This window comes from Motacilla alba, chromosome 11 (assembly GCF_015832195.1).
Source record: "Motacilla alba alba isolate MOTALB_02 chromosome 11, Motacilla_alba_V1.0_pri, whole genome shotgun sequence".
Taxonomy (NCBI): domain Eukaryota; kingdom Metazoa; phylum Chordata; class Aves; order Passeriformes; family Motacillidae; genus Motacilla; species Motacilla alba.
Genome location: NC_052026.1, coordinates 12207706 through 12228594, shown reverse-complemented (window position 1 = coordinate 12228594; position 20889 = coordinate 12207706). Strand labels below are relative to the sequence as shown.

General features: G+C 39.9%; 2 protein-coding genes across 3 annotated transcripts; one reads left to right on the top strand and one right to left on the bottom strand.

The window, feature by feature from the left end:
• Nucleotides 1–766: 766 nt before the first annotated feature.
• Nucleotides 767–4819, bottom strand: SLC7A6OS (solute carrier family 7 member 6 opposite strand). The gene is made up of 5 exons (XM_038147860.1): nt 4594–4819; nt 3435–3812; nt 2899–3099; nt 1905–2028; nt 767–1439 (listed from the first exon to the last, which is right to left on the bottom strand). Exons 1-5 carry the CDS (start codon nt 4735–4737, stop codon nt 1318–1320), a joined length of 969 nt encoding a protein of 322 aa, XP_038003788.1. The 5' UTR covers nt 4738–4819; the 3' UTR covers nt 767–1317.
• Nucleotides 3839–20624, top strand: PRMT7 (protein arginine methyltransferase 7). 2 transcript variants are annotated; one of them, XM_038147847.1, is made up of 18 exons: nt 3839–4626; nt 5421–5590; nt 6333–6369; nt 7652–7801; nt 8349–8457; nt 9175–9287; nt 10512–10753; nt 10913–11090; nt 12173–12300; nt 13085–13244; nt 13653–13736; nt 14748–14795; nt 15603–15692; nt 16289–16450; nt 17931–18005; nt 18411–18571; nt 19774–19870; nt 20407–20624. In XM_038147847.1, the coding sequence occupies exons 2-18, from the start codon at nt 5496–5498 to the stop codon at nt 20560–20562; spliced, it is 2085 nt and encodes a 694-aa protein (XP_038003775.1). In that variant the 5' UTR covers nt 3839–4626; nt 5421–5495; the 3' UTR covers nt 20563–20624. The 2 variants fall into 2 exon arrangements, with proteins under 2 accessions (XP_038003775.1, XP_038003776.1); XM_038147848.1 differs by lacking the exon at nt 3839–4626 and adding an exon at nt 4840–4888.
• Nucleotides 20625–20889: the final 265 nt, after the last annotated feature.

The following is a 20889-nucleotide window of genomic DNA, read 5'->3' as shown; positions in this document are numbered from 1 at the left end:
ACCATCTAAAACATCCCAGAAACCACTTTTTTTTCCTTCTATAGCAGAATTTCTGTGGCAGATACTGCATCTTGACAGCTAAGTAGCAGGGAGAAAAACTAGAAATAAAAACAGAAGTAAAAGGTACTACTGCAGCATAGACATGCTGATTCATAGGTTATGTAATTCTAAAGCTGTAAGCCTAAAATCAGGACAGTTTTGATACTGAATTTTGGTGCAGCAAAAGGCAACAAGAATCCTGTTTGTCTGGCAAAGTGAGATGTACTTCAAACGCATACCTGAGATTTTTACCTTAGTCCAGAATGCCTGTCTCAGTTGACCTGAGTTCGGCCACATGTATGGCTTTGTGCATTTAAGTTGAACTAAATCTTGTAATTACAAGATTATGGCTGAAGCAATACACACTTCAAAGGGTGCACCACAGTTGCATCAGTGACTTGAATAATAGTGGAGATATTTGGATTTTTGCACTGCCTTGTTAACTTTTCTCTGAAGCAAACAAAAATACCGTGCCTCCACTCCTTTGTTATTACCAGTCAAGACTGAATGGATAAGTACTGCTGCAGCCTCCAGTTCATGAATGACATTGACCAGCTAAGAGCTAATCCTATCAGCTATTTTTTTACAGACTCAAGTAGGAGAGTGCTGAAATACTTCATGTGTCCAAATGGAATTGTTCAAAGATGTACAAATGCAAATTAAAATGGTGACCTGGGTTCAGCTATACCAACTTCTGTGATTTTTAAATGAGTAAAGAAAACTTGGTAAAAAAAATTTATTTACAATTTAAATGCACATTGTTCTACTCCAACAGTAAAACTATTGTGGAGAGTAATGGACAGGTCAAGGCATTTCATATGTTCAAACACTTGTGAAGAAAGTCACTTGACATTTAGGAACAAATAAAGGAGAAAGCAGTAGGATAGGGTGCCTTCCAGGACTTCCACTTGCCATCAGGGCAGACACATGGATCTTCTTGTGAAACCTGACGTATTGGTCATGACCAGAAGTGCTGCTGCCCACAGTACCTCCATATCTGTACGTTTGCTACAGGCACAAACACTTGGGCATGCAGCTTTGGGAAAACAAAAATAAATAAAAGGTCCCTTCAAAACCTCAACACATGCAACGGGTGGAAAATTCTATTTTAAAACATAAAGCATTTTATGCTTAGAAAAAAATTTATGTTGTCAAGTGGCTGTAGTCACACCCATCTGTTTAATATCCACCAGCTGAAGCTGGCTGCTCAGATAGTACATTCTCCTACAGCAGCAAATGTTCACCTTCAGTATGCATTTCGTCTCCAAAACCAGGCTGTCAGTCAGAATCCAGATCTTCAATCTCATCATATCCAAATTCCTGCAAAACCTCCTGTCGATATTTGTCCCATGTTCTTCTCCTGTAACACTGGTCCTCATCACTGAAGCTTTCTTCAGAGTCTGCAGAGAAAACATCAACATTTCTAGATTATCCCTTCTTTTTACTTAAAAATTAAGTTAATTGGACTAGTTTAAGCTTCTTGAGAAAATAATGAAGTCTGAACAACTTCTGTATGAGCTGAGGTTTGAACTGTGCTTGAAGTACTCTGGGGTAGGGACTTCAGAGGGCAAAGGCAGTGTTTCACAAGCATGTGGACCCAAGTCATAGATTCCTTCTGTAAGCAAGCAAACCTTTGCAATTCCAGCAGCCTCAATTTGACATCTCAATTTTGTCTTTTCACAAACACTAATTTCTCTTCTAGTTCCAAGAAAGATAATCCTCCTCTACGCACATTTCACCATTTTAAGAGCAGAATGCTACCCCAGCAGTCCTCAGATAAGTTGCTTTTTTAGGGATAGCATGTAAAAAAGAGGGGATGTATACATACACAGCAGGAAAGCAAACAGCATTTATGACAGGTGTACCTTTATCTCCATCTTCCTCAGCTAAGAATTCATCTTCTTCAGGATAATCATTACGCCAATTATTTTCATCGTTTTCATCATCTTCATCTTCATACACTTCCTCTGGACCAGGATCATCATTTGCCTGCATGTCAACACAAAACACAATGCTGAGTGTCTGTGTTTATAGTGAATGTTAAGTGGGTTTTCCTCCACCTGTGCAATACTGTACAGATCAGAAAAAGCCAGGAAGTACTAACTGATGGCAGGCAGAAGGAATTCTGCAGTGACACAGGGCACACTGCAGAAGAATTTTGAATTGTCACTGCATTCACCATAACATTTCAAATCTGCTTTAGGCCAAAAATCAGTGAAGTCACACACGTCACTCCAGTGTTTCAATGATAACGTCTAGCTTAATCCTGCTCACTTCAGCAGTAGTGTAATGGATCAAGGAAGAGAGGAAATAATTTCAGGCTCCCAATATACAAGTCTGTTGATCACAGGAACTATACAACACAAGACTAAACCTTACATTAAACTTCCTAACTTCACAGTCACTGAAGAACAATTTATTATGAAAAAATATCTCATATGAAGATTAAAGTCAAGTCCTCCAATACTGTAAAAGTTGTGTGTTCCCCCTTGCTCTTCTCTTCATTCAGTCATATTTACAATGACATTTTAATGGCTGCGTCCTAATTGCAAGCAAGACATAAATTACTCAAGTTTCCTGTGCCAAAATTTAATTGGCAGTTTGAAACCAGACAAATTCTTCTCATTACATGAGCACCATCTCTTCCATTTTGTCACATGATGTCCTGGGATCAACAGTAACTTGCAGGAACATGGGACTGGCAATTACAGAAGACCTAACACAGAAGTCACTGAGCATACGTGCAATGTCTATCTTAAAGGACCTTTCTTGGCATGGCAGCTTTTAAGAGCAGGACTTTAAACATCTTTTATTTGTGATCTTTCTAGTTGAGAAAGATTGTTTTTTCCACACCCTTACCCATTCATATTCTTCTCTATAGGGCTGTACAGAAAGAATGTTTTCAATCCAATCAGGGGCTGATGTTTCCTTATAGTAGATGTCATAAACATACTCATCTTCTTTGTGACCATGTTCTTTTTTACCATCTTCAGAAACGTTTAAACGCTCACGGATCATCTCTACTGCATTGCAGAGAATTGCATCTGGATCAGTCTTCCGCTGAGAAAAAAAAAATTAGTATTTCCACTAAAGTTATGCAAAGTCTTATTTACAGCCAACAGTTTTCAGATGAAAAGAGAACTCATGCATCAGACCAGGGCAAAGAAAAAATAAGGGGGTACAAGCCCTTCCTTAAGCAGCAATTCTGCACACTGTCTGTTTCAACATTAGTGCACTTAGGATCCTCATGAAACATTCCAGCTTGCAATCTAGTTAAAGCTCCTATTAAATAGTGGAATATTTACAGTGCAAGAAAACTCCCACAGCAGTCTGCCCACACGTACCACTCAACAGCCATACCAAAGTACTTCAAGTACCCCAAGTTCATAGCTGACCTGTGGGTCTGCAGTGGTTACACTGGAATCTCCCACCGTCTCCTCTTCTTGTACAATATCAAACAGCTGGAATTTCCCACAGCAGTCTGAACTCTTATCCACAGCACCGCTCTCCTCTGGTGAAGCATCCTGCAGTGCTTCAGACTCGGACGTGTCCCCGTGGGGCGCAGCCTGGCCGTGTGTGGCAGGTGCGGCTGTGTGGGTGCAGTCAGGCCGGTGGCTGGAAATCACCCGGTACCGGTTCTCCTTCCTCTTCGCCTGCTTGGCACAACGGAGATCCTGAAGGATTCGCTGGGTGCTTCCCAAAGAGGGGCGCAGGCTCTTAGCCGCCTTGTCCCGTGTGATGGCATCTTTAACGTACTTCTGAACTGGTTCATTCTGGGGGAAAGGAACAAAGAGGAGGAGGAGAAGGAATATAATGATAGCATCAACATAGCAAGTCATACTCCTTCCTAGAAGGGATGAAGAACCACAGTACCAATAATCCTAACAACATTCAAGTAACTTCTACTATTAGCTTAAACAACATAACAATCATAATATTCTCTTGTTATGAGGGGAAGAAAGCACAAGATATAGAACAGAAGGCCTAAGACTTTCAATTTGATTTTTAAACAACTTTGTGGTAGAGAATAGCTCTTCAAACAAAACCACCTTTGCCTTTGGAAGACTGCAATGGACCTAAATTTAGGGCATAATATAATTTACAGTGTCCTAAGACCATTTCCCAAGACGGACAAGTCTTACTCAATATAAAAGGCTGGATGGCGGCTGTTATCCTTGTAGGGCTGAGCTTCAGCATCTCACACAGCAGAAATTGAAGCTTCGCTTACTGACTGTTCTGTAGTTTCCAAGAGAGGAACAGCCTCTAAGCGTAGAAAAGCGAGGAAAGCTGTGCACAGCTTGTCACGGGGGTCACTGCGTGCTGCGGCCCGTAGCTCCGCTCCTGCCCTGCCCGCGGCTGACCCAGCGCGGGAGGAGCCCCGTGCCCTCGGTTACCGGCACCGGACGGCGCTGCCCGGGGCCGGGCTGCTCTCCAGACCACCGCACCCACAGGGGAGCCCTGAAAGACCGCGAGGAGCAGCCAGAGAGAGCCGCCGTTTCCCAAACCCCTCCAGGAGCACCGGCCCACTCCGCCCCGCCCGGCTCGCCCCGGTACCTTGGAGGACACGGTCGCCACCAGCTTGAAGAGGTTGTTCTCCACGGGCTCGGCCCGGCGCCGCTTGCAGGCCAGGAGCAGCGCCTCGGCCGGCTCGGGGCCGCCGCGCTTCCGCCGCACGCGCAGCACGGCCGCGCCCGCCATGGCGCCCGCGGGAAGGGGCGGAGCGGCGGCCCCGCGGCTCGGGCTCGGCGGCGGCGGCAGCGGGGAGGGACCGCCGCGTCCGGGACGGGGACACGCGGTGCTGGGCTGGGCACGAGCGGCGCTCGGGGCGGGCACACACGCGGTGCTCAAGGTGGGCACACGTGGCGGGGAAGGTACCCACGGCTTGCGGAGCTGCCGGCCTGGGGCTCTGAGGAGGGACGAGCCCGCGGCTTCTCGGGCCCGCTGCGCTGGTTCCGGGCTGGGGATGGCGGAGAACGCTCTGGCCGTGCCCCATCGCAGCTCGTTCCTGAGGCGGGGAAGGGCCGGGCCTGTGCCGGTTCCCTCCTGTGGGGACTCCGGGAGAGGGGCCGCGGCCGGCCTGATCCACTTACGGGATGCTCTTCCGTGAGGATTTACTGCTGCCTTCGTTCTTTTCTGCTTTGTGTTCTCAGGGGTTACACCTGGGTTATCGTTAGGATCTCCTTTCATTGTAGGGCTAGGTGACAGATTTTAGCTTAAAACGTCCTTAGGAAGAAAGCATAAAGCGGTCACCAGGCAGGTCGCCTGGCGACCTTCTGGCCACGGCAGGTGTAGTGGGGGAAATGTACAAGAGCTAAAGTGATACTTATTGTGTTTACTAAAAGTTTTATGGTTGGTTTGGTTTTTTGGTTTTTTTTCCACAGACGCTGTTTGGTGTATTACATTGAAGCGAAAGCAAAGCTGCACACAATATAATACAATAGGGCTTGAGATTGATCATGAAGACCTTCTGTGGAAGAGCCAATCCAACCACTGGCTCGATGGAGTGGATAGAAGAGGGTGAGGACTATGACTACCACCAGGAGATTGCAAGGTATGCTTGGAAAAGTAGCTTGCTCCATTAAAGGACACCAGAAAATGAGCAAATCCTACATTTTTCAAGGGCAGTTTGAGGGTCTGTCTTTGTAGAACTTCCAAGGGCATGAGGTGAACAGACTGTGTCAGTAAATGTGCCCAGTGGTGTACAGCTGTCAATATAGAGTGTTGTAAACCATTCTCAAAGTAGTTTCCTTTTAAATTTTTAAATTTTTTCTGTGGTGCTGATCCTAATACTGACAATGACTGCGTTGGGACAAAATGCATTGACTAAATTTCTTTCAAATGCAAGTGCAACATATAACTGTTCCTGTTCTAGCTTTTTAAGAGCTTAATGTAATAGCCAGAGAAGGTGGGAAGATATATTTTGGGGTATTTTTGATTAGTGCAACCCATGGAGAAATGGGAAACAAAGAAGTTTAAGTCCTGGTAAAAAAAAAGTCATTAGTAGCCTGTCTTTCATTGCTCTGTATGACTCTATGTGTGTCTCAGGTGCTGCTTCACAGCTGTTTGTCCATAGGTCTGTCTGTGCCTTGGGTCCATTGTGGGGAGAGGATTTGTGCCAGTGGTTCATGAGTTGATTTATATGCTGATGGCCGGATCACTGAATTTACATTATCCCTTAGATTACAGAAACGCCTGAGGTCCTCAAAGAGTGTGTCAGTTTGTGCATTTGTGGGGCACAGGGACCAGTTGCTTTGCAGAATGGAGTATTTTAACTGGAATATCTTTAATTGCAGGTCACGCTATGCAGATATGCTTCATGATAAGGACAGAGTAAGTACAGGAGCAAACCCTTTTGAATGGTGGGAAAAGAGCCATTGCATTTCTCCTTGAATAGCTGTCACTGTGTGACTATATGGGTTTCTCTGAAAGATTAAATGATCACAGTTTTGTACTCTATAAGGTACCAGACCTGCTCTCAGATCAACAGATGCCTTCTTACATCTGACTTTATTGTTCTATTGTTTGCTGCAGAACATTTTTATATTCAGTAGCTGATTTTGCTGTTCTGTGTTTGACATTTTTGACAGAGAGCTCATTAGATGAATTCAAAGGCTGTAAAAGTGAAGCTGGGTTTCTTAGTTTTATAGAAGTATAAGTAAAGTCTGTTCTTCTGTGGTATTTCTACCATATGTACTGCATGGTGAAATCTGCAGTGAATAGTTCAAATATTCATTTTCCTCTAGCCATTAAGTCAGCCTTCCATCAATAACATTTTGAAAGATTTTTGTGGTGCCTCCACGATGAGTCTTAAATTCATATTGAATTAAAATATATCAGTGGGATCAGGCATTTAGTAAACTGTGTAGAGGCAGCAGGTTGTGTCTGAGAAATTAAAACAGCTTCTGGAATTATATGTATCAAAATGGTTGAATAGAATTGTTCAGAAAGGGATCCAGCAGACCTTCCCAATGTATAATGTTCAAAGGTTTTGTATTCCTTGGAAAGGCTTGATAAATCTTTTGGAAATGAATGTCTTATAGTATAGGTTGTTACAAAGAAAATAAAGGCATATATATCAATCTGTATCTTGTGGCTGACAGCATTTATTTTCTTTCTTTTGTTTAATGGCCTGTAACTAAAAACCAGGATTCACACTGGTTTAATTCTCATGTATGAACCTTTTTGAGTAGATGAAGAGAGGAATCTAAACCAAGATACTTCAGCTCTTATACTGCCATAGGGAGAATATGACTATTTGAGTGGTCCTGCAGGGAAAATTAATCAGAAAACCTGTAGTATCTCCCATGGATCTGGTTATTATTTACTTGGGAAAATATATCACTTTTGGAAATCATGCTTATGTTATAAATAGCTGATTGACCAATGGTATTATGAACATTGGGATAAATATTGATGTACTTTAAATGGGCTGATTCTGCCAGGTACAGTTGTTGTTGCTGAAGATGGCTTTGGTGTGACTGTTTGGCATGAGGAGTAGCTGTAGGCCTTTTTCTGGTTATAAACTCACAGTCAAAGAGTGCAAGATTTCTGCACAAAAATTAAAAACATAAATGGATAAAATGTTGCTGATTTTTTCTTTTCTTTTCCACAGAATGTGAAATACTACCAAGGTATTCGTGCTGCAGTGAGCAGAGTAAAAGAGAGAGGTGAGAAAGCAATTGTGCTGGACATAGGGACTGGCACAGGACTCCTGTCCATGATGGCAGCTTCAGCTGGGGCAGATTTCTGCTATGCCATTGAGGTGAGCATTGGTTAGGGGTTGCACATATCCAACATGTTCTTTGTGATGCTATTATTTTCAGGCTGTGTACTATTTCTGTTATTTTTGTTCTGAATGAAGCGTAGATTCTCTTCACAATTACACTGTTAATGCAAGCAGGTTTTTGGCACTCTTCAGTGAGTATTTCAGTGCTGGGTGTTTTGGTTTCATTGACATCTTGAGTACATATAAGTCTTTAGGGGCTGCTGTTGATGCATGTATAGATATCTTTATTTTTACAAAGAAATGAATTTGTTTAATGTAAATGCTGCAGTATTCATGTGTATTCTTGTGTTTCAAAAGTTAAATTGGAGTAGCTTTTAGAGGCAGCTGATAACTAACAGTGAAGCTCTGAATTTTTCAAGTGAGGCTCATTGCCTTGTTTCGTGGTAGTGAACTTCAAACATAGGAAAAGATAAGATGTTAATTTTTTTTCAGAAATAAATATATTGCATTTTGTGTAGGTGCCCTTCCATTTTTGAAAGCTGACTTGAGTGGTACTAGTTCGTTACACTCTTGCTGTTCACAGGTGTTCAAGCCCATGGCTAATGCTGCTGTGAAGATAGTGGAGAAAAATGGTTTTTCTGACAAGATCAAAGTAATCAACAAGCATTCCACTGAAGTCACAGTTGGCCCAGGTGAGAAAAGTGAGAAAAGGCTAGGCTTAAAAAAATTGGCAAGTACCTGAAAACCATGAAGGAATAGGTCTTACTCTTATTTCTTATACATTTTTTAATTAAAACAAGTGCATCAAGAATACTGAGGGAGCTGGGGTGGGTTCAACTTGGAGAAGAGGACACTCAGGGGAGACCTCATCTCTACAACTGCCTGAAAGGAGGTTGTAGCCAGGTGAGGGTTGGGCTCTTCTCCCAGGTGACAAGTGACAGGATGACAGGAAATAGCTTAAAAATGTGCCCAAGAAGGTTTGGACTGGAGGTTAGGAAACTTTTTTTTCACAGGAAGGATTGTAAAGCATGCAAAAGACTGCCTAGGGAAAGGGTAGTGTCAGCATCCCTGGAAGTGTTCAAAAATGTGTGGATGTGGCACATGGGTTAGTGCTGAACATGATGGTGGTGCTGGGTGAGTAGTTGGACTTGATCTTAAAGGTCTTCTCCAACCTTAAGGGTTCAGTGATTCTTTACATTCTAGAAAGTAACACTGGAAATCTGCTTTGGAAGAAAGTGTTCTGGTAATATCTCAGTAGCCATTTGTATTTCAAATGGAAAGTAATTTCCAGTCTTCAGCAGACATTTTAACAGGAATAAGTTTTTTAATTACTTGTGTATTCAGGATAGCATCTTCTTGAAAGACTTTCATAAAGATTTAACATTACAATGTTAATTTGTGTCTTTTAGATGGAGACATGCTGTGTCGGGCAAACATCCTGGTAACAGAATTATTTGATACAGAGCTGATTGGAGAAGGAGCTTTACCAACCTATGAGCACGCACACAAATATCTTGTACAGGTAAGAAAATAGGGAGTGTGTCACATCTATCACTAGAGAAATTCTTCTGCCTTTTTTTTAAGTAGGATAGAGATTATACAGAACTTAGGCTTCTGTATCCCTTGGTAAGTACACCATCACATCGGCTAGTTTCTCATTCAGTGAATAATTTACTAGATTCATTCCTAGAATAAAGCTATTTGAGTTCATATTGTAAGTCACAGGCTCTGAAATTACACCTAATTGCTTTGTATTGAAACCAATAACTTGCTGGTTAACAAATGTCTTTCAGAAAGGCATCCAGTTCTGATTTGAAGCTCTCCTTAATAACAACTTTGTCCCAAGACATTTTTAAAAATTCTCCTAAATTTAATGAGCTTCACCTCCCAGGCATTGGTTCATTTTTGGTTGTTTGGTTTTTTTTCTATTGTGCTCTTACTACTCCATATGCATTTTGCACGTGAAAATATGTTAAACGCTATATTTAAATAATATCCTTTTTTTTTTTTTTGACTTATAATCTATGGGTATAATTTTAGGGCTTTCTCTTTTACATTTTCTAATATTTTCCCTTCATTAAAATGTGGATGGCAGAACTTTATTTGGGTTTCCAAATTTCCATTCACCAGTTTTAAAGACACCATATAAAGACAATAGCACTCCATAACTTTGTACCACTCTCTATATAGAACTCTTAATTGCAATTAGTCTTTTTTTCTGTAAAAGTGTTGTTTTTGGACTTCATGGTTGGTTCTTAGTTCATAGTGGGATTTTTCGGACAACTTGTATGTTTTCCACTCTTTAAGCATAGATACAAAGTTTTCCTTGCATAAATATTTGAGGCATTATTTTTCTTATTTTCTCATTATGATCAGTAACTCTCTTTTATTGCTGATAGCTTAGTAGTTTTCTGCCCTGAGAAGCTCAGGCTAGATCTCTTATTTCAGAACAAGAATGGAAATGCAAGTTTAATTGAGGCTAGTAAACTGATAATGTTGCATGGTTAATGAAGTGATCTGGCCTTGCTGAACCACACTGAACAGGATAGATATGTGTATTCGGTTTCACAGAGAGACAAATTGCTGTGATGTTACAGAAGTCTCTAAAATAACTTATATTTTTAGATTTCAAAGCTCCCAGTCCAACTTTTCTTTAAATGGGTTTGCATTTCAATTGATTTAATTCTCCCTTATGTTAATAAGTGAAACTTGTTGAATGTGTTTACCCTTTGTTGTGAACACTCAGGAAGGATGTGAGGCAGTGCCTCACAGGGCAACAGTGTATGTCCAGTTAGTGGAATCCAGAAGAATGTGGTCCTGGAAGAAACTGTTTCCTGTTCATGTTGAAGCAGAGGATGGTGAAAAAATACTTGTTCCACCTTCAGAAATGGAGAACTGTCCAGGTGTTCCTTCTGTTTGTGATATCCAGCTGAATCAAATGCCTTCAAGTGACTTCAGTACTCTTAGTGATGTGGTGAAAATGTTCAGGTAAGGGAGACATTGTTCTGTTCAAAATAAAGTTATCCTGTTATGCCTTTTGTATAAACTGTGTATTGAGCTTAAGAAACTGGTGAGAATTTTCTGAAGAATTCTTTTTACAAATTCCCTTCTATTATTTCTTTTTACAATTTTCATGCTTCCCTGCAGTGTGGATTTCAGTAAGCCAGTACAGAGTGCTTCTACCTACTATAGAGTGCAGCTGGAGCCTGTGAAATCTGGCAAGGCACAAATTGTACTTTCCTGGTGGGATATTGACATGGACCCCTCTGGGAGGATAAATTGCTCGATGGCTCCCTACTGGGTAAAACCCACTTCTGCTTTGCAGGTAAAATACTGAGCCTTCAGATGCCATTGTCAGATGACTGAAACTCTTTGGAGTACTGGGGGGTTTAAGCAGCTCTGCCTTAAATTGCTTAGGAACTTTTCTAGTATTTAATGTATTGGAAGATGCTAAATAAGCAAATTGTAGAAATTTTAGCTATGGTATATGCCCATTTTAGGTTTTCTTTAATGTTAAATGTTAAGGATCATCTTTTATATAAAGCTTAAAGACTGAAGCTGTCCTTCCAGATATTATTTCTTTTATGTTCAAGAAATAAAAATTTCCATATCTTTTTCCTTAACTAGTCTGTATCCCTGGTTAAAATATTACTCTGTGGTTTGCTTCCTTATAGTTCTTCTATTAAATTTCCAAGTAAGTGTTATGTTTGTGGTAGTATATTTATACTCTCATTAAACAAAAAAGAGGCTGGTGTAGGAAAGTGCTGGATTGATACAGATAATTACAGAAATACTATCACTATTACGTCAGATTCCTGTGTCGCTGTGTGAATGTATTTACCAGTAGGAAGAACTTAGTCAAAAGGAAGTTACCAAATGATTGGTTGTCTACACTTAGCATGTTTGAGAATAAAATTTGAAATTACCAAATTGGAGGTGTTCAGTCAGCTTAGAGGGATTGATCAGCATAGGATATTTGCAGTGCAAAAACCAGCTTTTTGAAACACAAAGTAGTTGTGCTGTGATCAGAGTGAGACTAAGTGGCTTAATTCTAGGTGCATGAGGCTGTCAGCAGTTCCATACAGGTTTCTAACACAAGAGAACTGTGGAGGGTAAACATTAATAAATGCAAAGTAATTTTGGGTTGTTTTTCATTTGGTTGCAGTAGAAGCTTGGCCAGTGAGCAAGCCAATGGTCTCGGGCTTATTCTGTTGCAAGAAATCAATATTATTCAATATGTGATACTGGTCTTTATTCAGCCTTGCTAAATTGAACAAGATTCTTTAAATTAATCATGCATTTTCAAAGTTGTGCCCATTCTTCCTAATTGATTTCCTGCTATTTGTTTACTTTCCAATTACTATTTATGAGTGAGTTCCTGAGGTTTTGTGTGTTATCCCTTTTCAGTGGAGGGATCACTGGATGCAGTGTGTTTATTTTCTTCCACGTGAGGAGCCAGTTGTGCAGGGTGAGAAGTTGTACCTGACTGCCTGTCGTGATGAGTACTCTGTGTGGTACAGCCTGCAGAAAGTCAGGTAACAATCTGTGTGAAAAAGGCTGCTCTCTTACTCCAGGCTGGAGTATTTGCTGCTCTTAGAGCATATCCTTATGTAGAAGAGCAAGTTTAGAACCTAAAGAGTAGAAAAATATTAAAGGCTGCTTCATGGGCAATGCACAGGTGGAAAATACACATTATGCTTAAAAACTCAGTTGGACTGCAAGCTCCTGCCTTGTATCTGGTTGCATTCTCTGACAAAGAAGCATAAAACAATCATGGTTGATTCCTGGAAATCCTAAAATACAGCACTGCTGAAGTGGTATGCAGGTAAAGAAGTGAAATAATTGCCATTCTGTTTCCATTTTCTATTTTCCTAGTCAGCACTGTCTTTTTAAGATTATTGCCTTCTGCTCAGATTAAAAAGAGCTTAATCACGTTGGTTGTAATGGCAATTGCAGCAAACATTTTTAAAACCAGTGCTAGCTTTAAAATGTCTGAATCTGCTGTGCCTTTTTTACTTAAGAATCCAAAATCCAAACAAGTACCTCTTTGCTGAAAGGGCAAAGCCTAAATTACATAACCATCACAGTTAGTGGTAAAGTGGGGGATGGTTCTTGGTTTTGTCTTTTAAAGAAGGTGAAAATTCTTTTTGACCTCTCTTCATTTGGAAATGCAGAGTTGCAGAAATGTCTCTGGAGAGCCAGGAACTTTGAAAAAGTGACAGCAGAGTTTGTATTCATTGCTGTGCGTATCAGCCAAAATGCATCAATGAGCCTGTTTGCAAAAATGTCTTACTGATGCTACACTGAATTTTTTTCCAGAGAAGGGGAGAACAGAGCAGATGAAGAGGAGCACAAAGCAGATGTCTGTGTGGAGAGTCCTGTCTGTAGGTGTCGTGCCCATCTGCTTTGGAACAGGCCCCGCTTTGGGGAGCTGAATGATCAGAACCGAACATGCCAGTACATCAAGTCCTTGAGGAAAGTGAGTGCTTGCTGCCTGCAGGTTTTATTGGCTTCTCTGATGGATACATATACTGGTTTATTTATGTCATTATTTATGGAATTTGTTTGTCCCCTGCAAAGCACTTTGCTCACAAAGTGTATTTTTCTTCCATCAGCAGATGAACATTATAGTTTTGTCTTGAAAACTTTAGTATTGAATTTATAAGCAGCCATTTTTGCAGAGGATTTGTAGTAGCTCTGTGTGTTTGTTAGACATGGTAGTGGGAGTTGAATAACGACATCCATTACATTTTTGAGCAAACCTTTTCAGACCTAAGCCCAAGGCATTACATGAGAATTTTTTTACAGTTATTTGATATGAAAGTATATAAAGTGTGGAAAACTTTTCCCTCTGCAATAAGAATAACTGACTATTTGTTTTCTGTAGGTTCTGAAAACAGATAGTGTTTGCCTTTGTATCAGTGATGGCAGTCTGCTGCCCGTGCTGGCTCATTATCTTGGAGCAAAGCAGGTACAGTACTTTGTCCTGTTTTTCAGATCTTTGCATTTTAGCTTGGTATTTTTCTCTCGTGTAGTTCATTTCCAGCTCATTATTTAACTATTTGCAGCGCCTCTTCAGGGACAAGTGAGGAATAGGCTCACATTGTGTTGAAGGGGAAGTTAAATTCATCTCGGGTCAAGCTGAAGTCTAGGAAGATAATAATTACCAGATTTGACATTTACCAATGTGTAGTTTTGAGGGAAAGTGCTGTTCCTTATTCCGCACTGCTTCCTGTTTGCCATCTTGTTTCTTGTTTCTCTGAAAAACTCTATGGACCTAAATGTCTGGGAGGGTATTTTTGTTTTATGCTTGCAACTCCATTATTACATTTATTACCTAGTCTAGAGTGGAAGATCTGTAAGAGCCAAGTAGGAAGCAGTAAGAATACTGGCTCTGTGTGTAACTGAGAGCTGCCTGGCTGTCTCACACACATAAATGCCCTACTTGATGGGGGGCTCTTTAAACCACATCTGTTAGAGTTAAACTGAATATCTGGGAATGTGTAATGTAATATAATCCTGAGGAATGTTGCATATTGCCTAACAATTCACCAATTTTAGATAAAAACTATTTTTTTTCTTACTGCAAAAGGCTTCTGAGCACTTTCCAGCTGATACAGTCAGGTCATTTTAAGCAGTATTTACAATTTGGCACACTGGTGATATTCCTTAATTTGTTCATGAGTAAATATGTGCTTCAGACAAATGTTAATATGCCGTGTGCAACTTAAAAATGGAAAATAAGTATTTGCATTCTGTTGTATGTTTGGTTTTTTTCTGGTGTAGTTGTGAAAACAGAAGTATTTAACCTGTAGTTTTGGGGAGTGTTGTGCTCTTAAAAACGTTTATTATAGTGGGAATATATGCATGTTCTTATGAACTGTGCTCACTAGGGCATCAGAATGTTGCTTCACTCTTCAGTTACATATGCTTTTAATTAAAAACTATGAAGCTAGTTTGACTAAGTGTGTATTTTCATTAGGTGTTTACATTAGAAAACTCTGGAGTGTCCTGTTCTGTCATGGAAAAAGTGAGTATTCCGTTTTCTGTTAAAGCTGGATCTCTCCTTTGCAGATGCCTCTTGGCTTGTCTGCTTGAGCTGCTGCTCTGCTGCTGCCATTGCCCTGGTGATAAAAGCCAAGGAGCATTAGTTCTGAGGATTAGTGAGAGCATCCCAAAGCTTGCACCAGCCTCACCTGGCAAGCAGCATCCAGCAGTTCTGTCTTCCAGCTGGGACAGTTGGGAATGTTTGCTGTGCCTTGGGGAAGGGCACAGAGGCTCTGCCAGTGCCGTGGAGGCTGTTCAGGAGAGGCAGCTGGTGCCTGGGGAGTGACTGGAAGCAGTTTCAGAGTCATCACTGGGCTGTGGCTCCTTCAGTCACCACTGTGTGTTTGAAAGAAATCTGGATCAGCCTGTGGCTCAGAAGTGCAAAACCAGGAATGGTGGGCAAGGGAGGGCTGGAACCTGGTCTCAAAGAAAAGCCAAATATGCAGTGTATGCATAGGTGAAGTGATTCTTACCTTTCTTGATTATCCTTCTCATATGCTTCAAAGTGCAAATGAATGAAGGTGAGGCAACTTTTGTGCTCTCTGCCTTTTTAGATAGATAAGGACACATGCTTTAGTTCCCTAGATGTGGCATGTTGGCTCTAGGTGCATGCAGCCTTCAAGAATACACTTGTTTCATCCTCATGAGTTATGGCAGGCAGCTTTGTTAAAATTTCTGTTGGCTGTTGGTTTTTGTGGGTTTTTTTCCTTCTAATTATTTTCAATGAAATTGTTATTTTGGTCTCAACTGTGGCTTTTGATAAAGACAGTGTGTTACTTTTTGATTTTAGTTTTTTAAAGCAAATCATCTTGAAGACAAAATTAAAATAATAGAAGCTCGTCCTGAGTTGCTGAAGCCTTCTCATTTGGAAGATAAAAAGGTATATTACAGTTGTCCATTATACTGAATTTCAGGGGTTGGTAGGGAGCAGAAGGTAAAAATGAATTGTAACCGCAATGAATTCTGTTATATCCCAATCAATCTAAAATTAAAATGGTTCACACCACGTGCCACTAAAATTAAAGGAGACTAAAGACTGTGGGAGGATTGTTGCTTTGTTTTTGAAGGGTCTGACTTCCCCTGCTGCATAATTTTCCCAGTAGTTAAGGCAGTTTAACTGGTTCTACAAGGCTGTAACTCTTTCACAGGCCACTCAAGAAGATTGCAATCTATTTGGAAGTAATAACATACTCCAAAACTTCAGAATTCTATGACTCATTACAAAGCCTTTCAAACTCAGTATTTTCTCACAAACTTTGTTGCAGTAAAATTCAATTTAAAATGTGGTAGCTAAACCCACAGAACAATGTCCAGTGTGCTGTACGTGCAGTGTACAATAATTAAATCACTATGGATCAATCTAGGTGATTTTACTTAATATATTGCACTGGCAGCTATTGGAAGATCTAAACAGCCTGTGTTGTGAGTTGTTGTTCTTTATTATAATGCTTTTTATCTCTTCCCTCCTTTGCCAAGATTTCTGTCCTTGTGGGAGAGCCGTTTTTCACGACAAGTTTGTTGCCATGGCATAACCTGTATTTCTGGTATGCCAGGACAGCTGTGAGCACTCACCTTGCCAGCAATGTCACTGTCCTACCTCAGTCTGCTTCTTTGCACATGATGATTGTGGAGTTCCAGGTGAGATTGTTCAGATATTTACACAAATCCACTTAAAACTGAGTACTCTACAACTTACTGCATCTTAATACTGTCCAGTACTTACCATCTGAGAAAAGAGTATTTGCTATCTTGAAGGATGAATTTTGCTATTTCAGCCATCTCTTGTCAGCAAATTAACTCAAGTAATTTTGCCATTTAAAATAAAAGGGCTGCATGTTTTAAGATACTTACCTAGATTAGAGATTAGTGAAGGATGTGACAGTTGTGGTTATTTATAAAATTAGTTATTTTATTATGTATATTACATATAAATATATGTACAAAGTAGATATTCTGCAACATACCAGATTTTGAAATGAGGCTTTATAAGACTGTAGGCAGGATTCCCAATTGCATGTGGATTTTTTAACTGCCTGCGGCTGTGCACAGTTCTGAATATGAGCACATCTTAAAAATACTTTGAAAACTCATCCTTCAAAGATCATACAAAGTTATAAACGTAGTTTTTTCATTTATTGAGGATGTTGTAGCAAAAGACTGTGAAGTGTTTACCCACTATGAAAATGGAAACTAAGTACTTTCATCATTAACATGCAGAGTCCAGTAGCTTAAGTGAGGGAACTCTGTAATCTGGCATAGTGTAAATAAATGTACATACTTTAAATAAAAACACCTATAATGTAATGAATTTTCACATAAAGACAGCCTTCAGTTTATCTGTTAAAAATGCCAGGTCTTTTTTTGTAGTTTTTTTCTCCCCTCTGGCTCACTAGCTGTATAGTTTTTGTGTCTGAGCCTTCTCTTCCTTAACAGTTTTTTTATTTGAATGCTCTTTAACCTTGTTCTCTTTGTTCTGCCTTTGATTTGTGCATGTGAGAAGGGGTTTGTTCTTTTTCCCCTCTGGAACTAATCAGCTGTGGTGGACCTTTTTTTAGTTTTCTGCAAAAGTGTACAGAGTTTAACTATATACTGAGTAAATAATGTAAATCTGAATCCTGTAATAGGGAGCAGATATTTAGAGTAATCAGCGGTATAATCAGATTGAAATGAGCAGTGAAATTTCATTCCATGCTCTCTTATCTAGAGGATTTACTTCCCTAGAACTCGCAGCATTTTCTAAGTAAATAAGCATTATTCTCTTCATGTTCTGGATGAGGAAACCAAAGCATGCAGAGTGATGGCTGAAGATTATTCAGCAAATAGCAGAATGTGGAGTAACATTCATGTCACCTGAGCCTCAGTTTTATACTTTCATGTACAGGGTTTGTTCAGAGATCATTCCACATAAAATTGAGTTGAAAACAACGATTAAAGAATTAACCGACTTAAAAAAACCTTTTCCTAGAATTATATTCTGATTCTTGCAGTAGTTGTAATGGTTTAGCAATACATTCATAGTTTCTGGTTTGCTATTAAATGTCTAAGCTACAGCTAAAATTATTTCAAGATTTCCCATTTCCTTCGATAAAGCCAAATGAAATGCTGTTGTTTCTTACAGGACCTGTGGAGAATCCGGAGTCCATGTGGCACCTGTGAAGGTTTTGATGTCCAGACTATGGATGATATGATTAAAGTAAGAAAATCAGTTTCAGCACAAGTCTTAGCAAAATAAAAATTCAGTTTGGCTCAATAAAGCATTTAGTGACTGTTGAAAACCTTGTGTATTAGGCAGAACACCATTGAGATTCATTTGTATCAGTTTCTAGAGCTTTGCTCTAGATTAATTTGGAGGAGTACAGGCAGTTGTAGAGTGGAATTCATGTTGAGGGAAAAGAAAATTTCAATGCATTGCGTTTTGAAAGTGTCCATTTCTGTTTCAGGGCTGAGGGCCCCAGTCACAGCATCTGGTTTCATGCGTGTAGGACATTTTCTCCCTTGTGACTAAGTGCACTCCTGCCCTCTTGCAGCTTTATTGCTTGAATACTCTGGGTTTGCATTTCTGTTGTTGTCAGTTAATTTTATTCCTTCCTTTTTTCAGGATTCTCTGAATTTTAGGGAATCCAGGGAAGCAGAACCTCACCCGCTGTGGGAATATCCCTGCAAGTCACTGTCAGAGCCGCAGGAAGTTTTGACATTTGACTTCACAAAGACTGTGCCACAGCACTGTCTCAGCACAGAGGGCTCTGTGAAGCTCTTACGGTCAGTTTTCTCACTGCAATAAATATTCTTGTCATTGTCCATTTCTTTACCTCCCAGTCAAGCCCTTTAGAGGAGTTGAGTTTAGAGCTCCTTTAAGTGTATTACACTTAACTGGTGAAAATGTACTTGGCAGTTTTTAATAATCTGACCTAAGATTGTGGAAGTTGCTCTGACACAAGCTTCCTGTGGGTATTCACAGTAAGCTATAACAATAATACAATAATGTTTGATATTATTGGATTAGATAATAGGCCTCTGTTTCAAAAAATAACATTTTAATAACTCTGATTTAAAATTTAAATGGATTGATTTATAGTTTAGAGAAAATAAAATATTACTTGGATGGTTTTTAGTGTTTCTGTTTGTTGCCTACTGCTGAGTTCTTGCGGAAGAATTTTCTACTTAGCTTGTCAAATTTATTGTGTTTAATTATTAATAACTTATTATGTTTAATAGCTTTAAAATTATATGCTAGTAGCATATAATTGTTGTATATATGTTAATAGCTTTTAATGTATATGTTATTCTTCCTTCTACCTATATTCCTGGCAGTCCTTATATTTTGCCACATCTTCTGAGATACTTTCCACTGTAACTGTAGATTGCACTTAATTCTGTTCAAACTTGAAATGCTGTTAAGAATTTAAAAACGAGAAAGTTGGTTTTTTTTAATGATCTAATGATAACATGGCTCAAACACTGCTGTGTTTCTCATTAAACAAAAGTCAAGCTTTCATAGACTGCAGAGCCATCTGTGTGGGGTCTCTGTGCCTTTGCAGCAGTTGTGTTTACAGGCAGCACAGTGGCGTGACCTCTGCTTCTTGTGGAGCAGGCACTTGAAGTGACATGGTGTGTGTGGTAAATATTTCCTCTAAATTCAGAGTCAGTAGAAGCTGGGGTCTCTAAAGGAAGTTCTCAGCTTATGCTGTGTAATTCATGCCATGTTACTCAGTGCTGGTTAAGTGGCTGTGCTGCTGAGCAGATGTAGTTATGACATGTTCTCTTCCTTGCCTCTTTTTGGATTTCATATCTGCAAATACTTTAAAGTTTCTGCCCCCAATTACCAACTCAGTCAGCTGTTCAGCTTTCTTTCAAGGAAGGAAGTTGTTCATGCTTTTGCAGCTCTCACTTAAACACTAGTGCAGTGTTTAAGCTGCCAGGATTGTGTAAAGTGACAGGTTTTATCCTGCATTTCTCCCTAGGAAAGGCAAGAGCCACGGAGCAGTTCTGTGGATGGAATATCATCTTACTGCTGATATCTCTGTTAGTACAGGACTGATGCAACTGCTCAATGAAAAGGTATATCTTCATTTTAATTCATTATGTCAAAGTCTGTAGGATTGCAGAGGGTCTCTGCTGGCCGTGCTCGGGTTGTGTAGTACTCCTTCTCACACTGTTTGAACACTCTGTCATCACATATCTGTTTTGTGGGGAGCAGGGGATGTACCTTAAAATGGGAGGGTCTGATTTGCAACCAAATGCTCCCTAGTTTGGAATCAAATTCAAAATTGAAATGGTATGCTAGGTCAAAGCAGAGTTTTTTCATACAAATAACCTCAGTTTAACAAAAGCAAAAATTTGGAGGGGAAGGAGTAAGTATTTTTGGTATTCTATCTCAGTATTCTTTGACCAAATCCATTTTTAAGTCAGTGACTTCAGTGTGTTGTGTAGCAGATGGTATTTCAAGTTATGTGTTCTGTAGTGGAGTGGATGGCAGTGTAAATGATGACTGTTGAGCATTGTGTGCTCAAGAACAAGAACTCTTACTCCATTGTTACTGTATAATAATAATATTGTAGATTTTGACTGCTTTCACTTTTAACTCTCTCCTGTAGGGAAGCTGTGAATGGAATCCCCACTGCAAGCAAGCTGTTTATTTCTTCAGCTCTGTTATTGAATCAGAAATTCTGTCAGACCCTACTGCTGTCACATATGCTATAAATTTTGACACAAAGACAGGAGAGATTGCCATGGATTTTAAGCTATTATAAAATACTTTCCTCCTGCTCATATTACTAAATTATAATAAACATACAGTATTTCCCTTTTTTGTACAGCAGAGGGTTTCTTTCATTGTGTTCAGAGAGCAAACTTTTCTTTAACATACTTTTAACATTTTTGGGTTTGTTTTCCAAATACAGTTAGTGGGGTAAAGAGGTACCATTTCTTAGGGGCAGGCGTTCTTGTCAGGGTTTATATACATATATACACACATGCTTTTCATCTTCTCTTTCAGGATTTTACATAGTATTAAGGAGGTAAAAAACAGTTGATTTGACAATAGCAGCTGGTTGTTGCATGGCATATCATTGGATGAG

Excerpts from the sequence above, each read along its gene's own strand:
- PRMT7 (XM_038147847.1), top strand. The coding sequence starts at position 5,496 with ATGAAGACCTTCTGTGGAAGAGCCAATCCAACCACTGGCTCGATGGAG. Across the intron at positions 5,591-6,332 it reads TACCACCAGGAGATTGCAAG|GTCACGCTATGCAGATATGC; the intron begins GTATGCTTGGAA and ends CTTTAATTGCAG. Across the intron at positions 16,451-17,930 it reads TGATGATTGTGGAGTTCCAG|GACCTGTGGAGAATCCGGAG; the intron begins GTGAGATTGTTC and ends TGTTTCTTACAG.
- SLC7A6OS (XM_038147860.1), bottom strand. The coding sequence starts at position 4,737 with ATGGCGGGCGCGGCCGTGCTGCGCGTGCGGCGGAAGCGCGGCGGCCCC. Across the intron at positions 3,813-4,593 it reads TGGCGACCGTGTCCTCCAAG|AATGAACCAGTTCAGAAGTA; the intron begins GTACCGGGGCGA and ends CCTTTCCCCCAG. Across the intron at positions 3,100-3,434 it reads TAACCACTGCAGACCCACAG|CGGAAGACTGATCCAGATGC; the intron begins GTCAGCTATGAA and ends TTTTTTTCTCAG.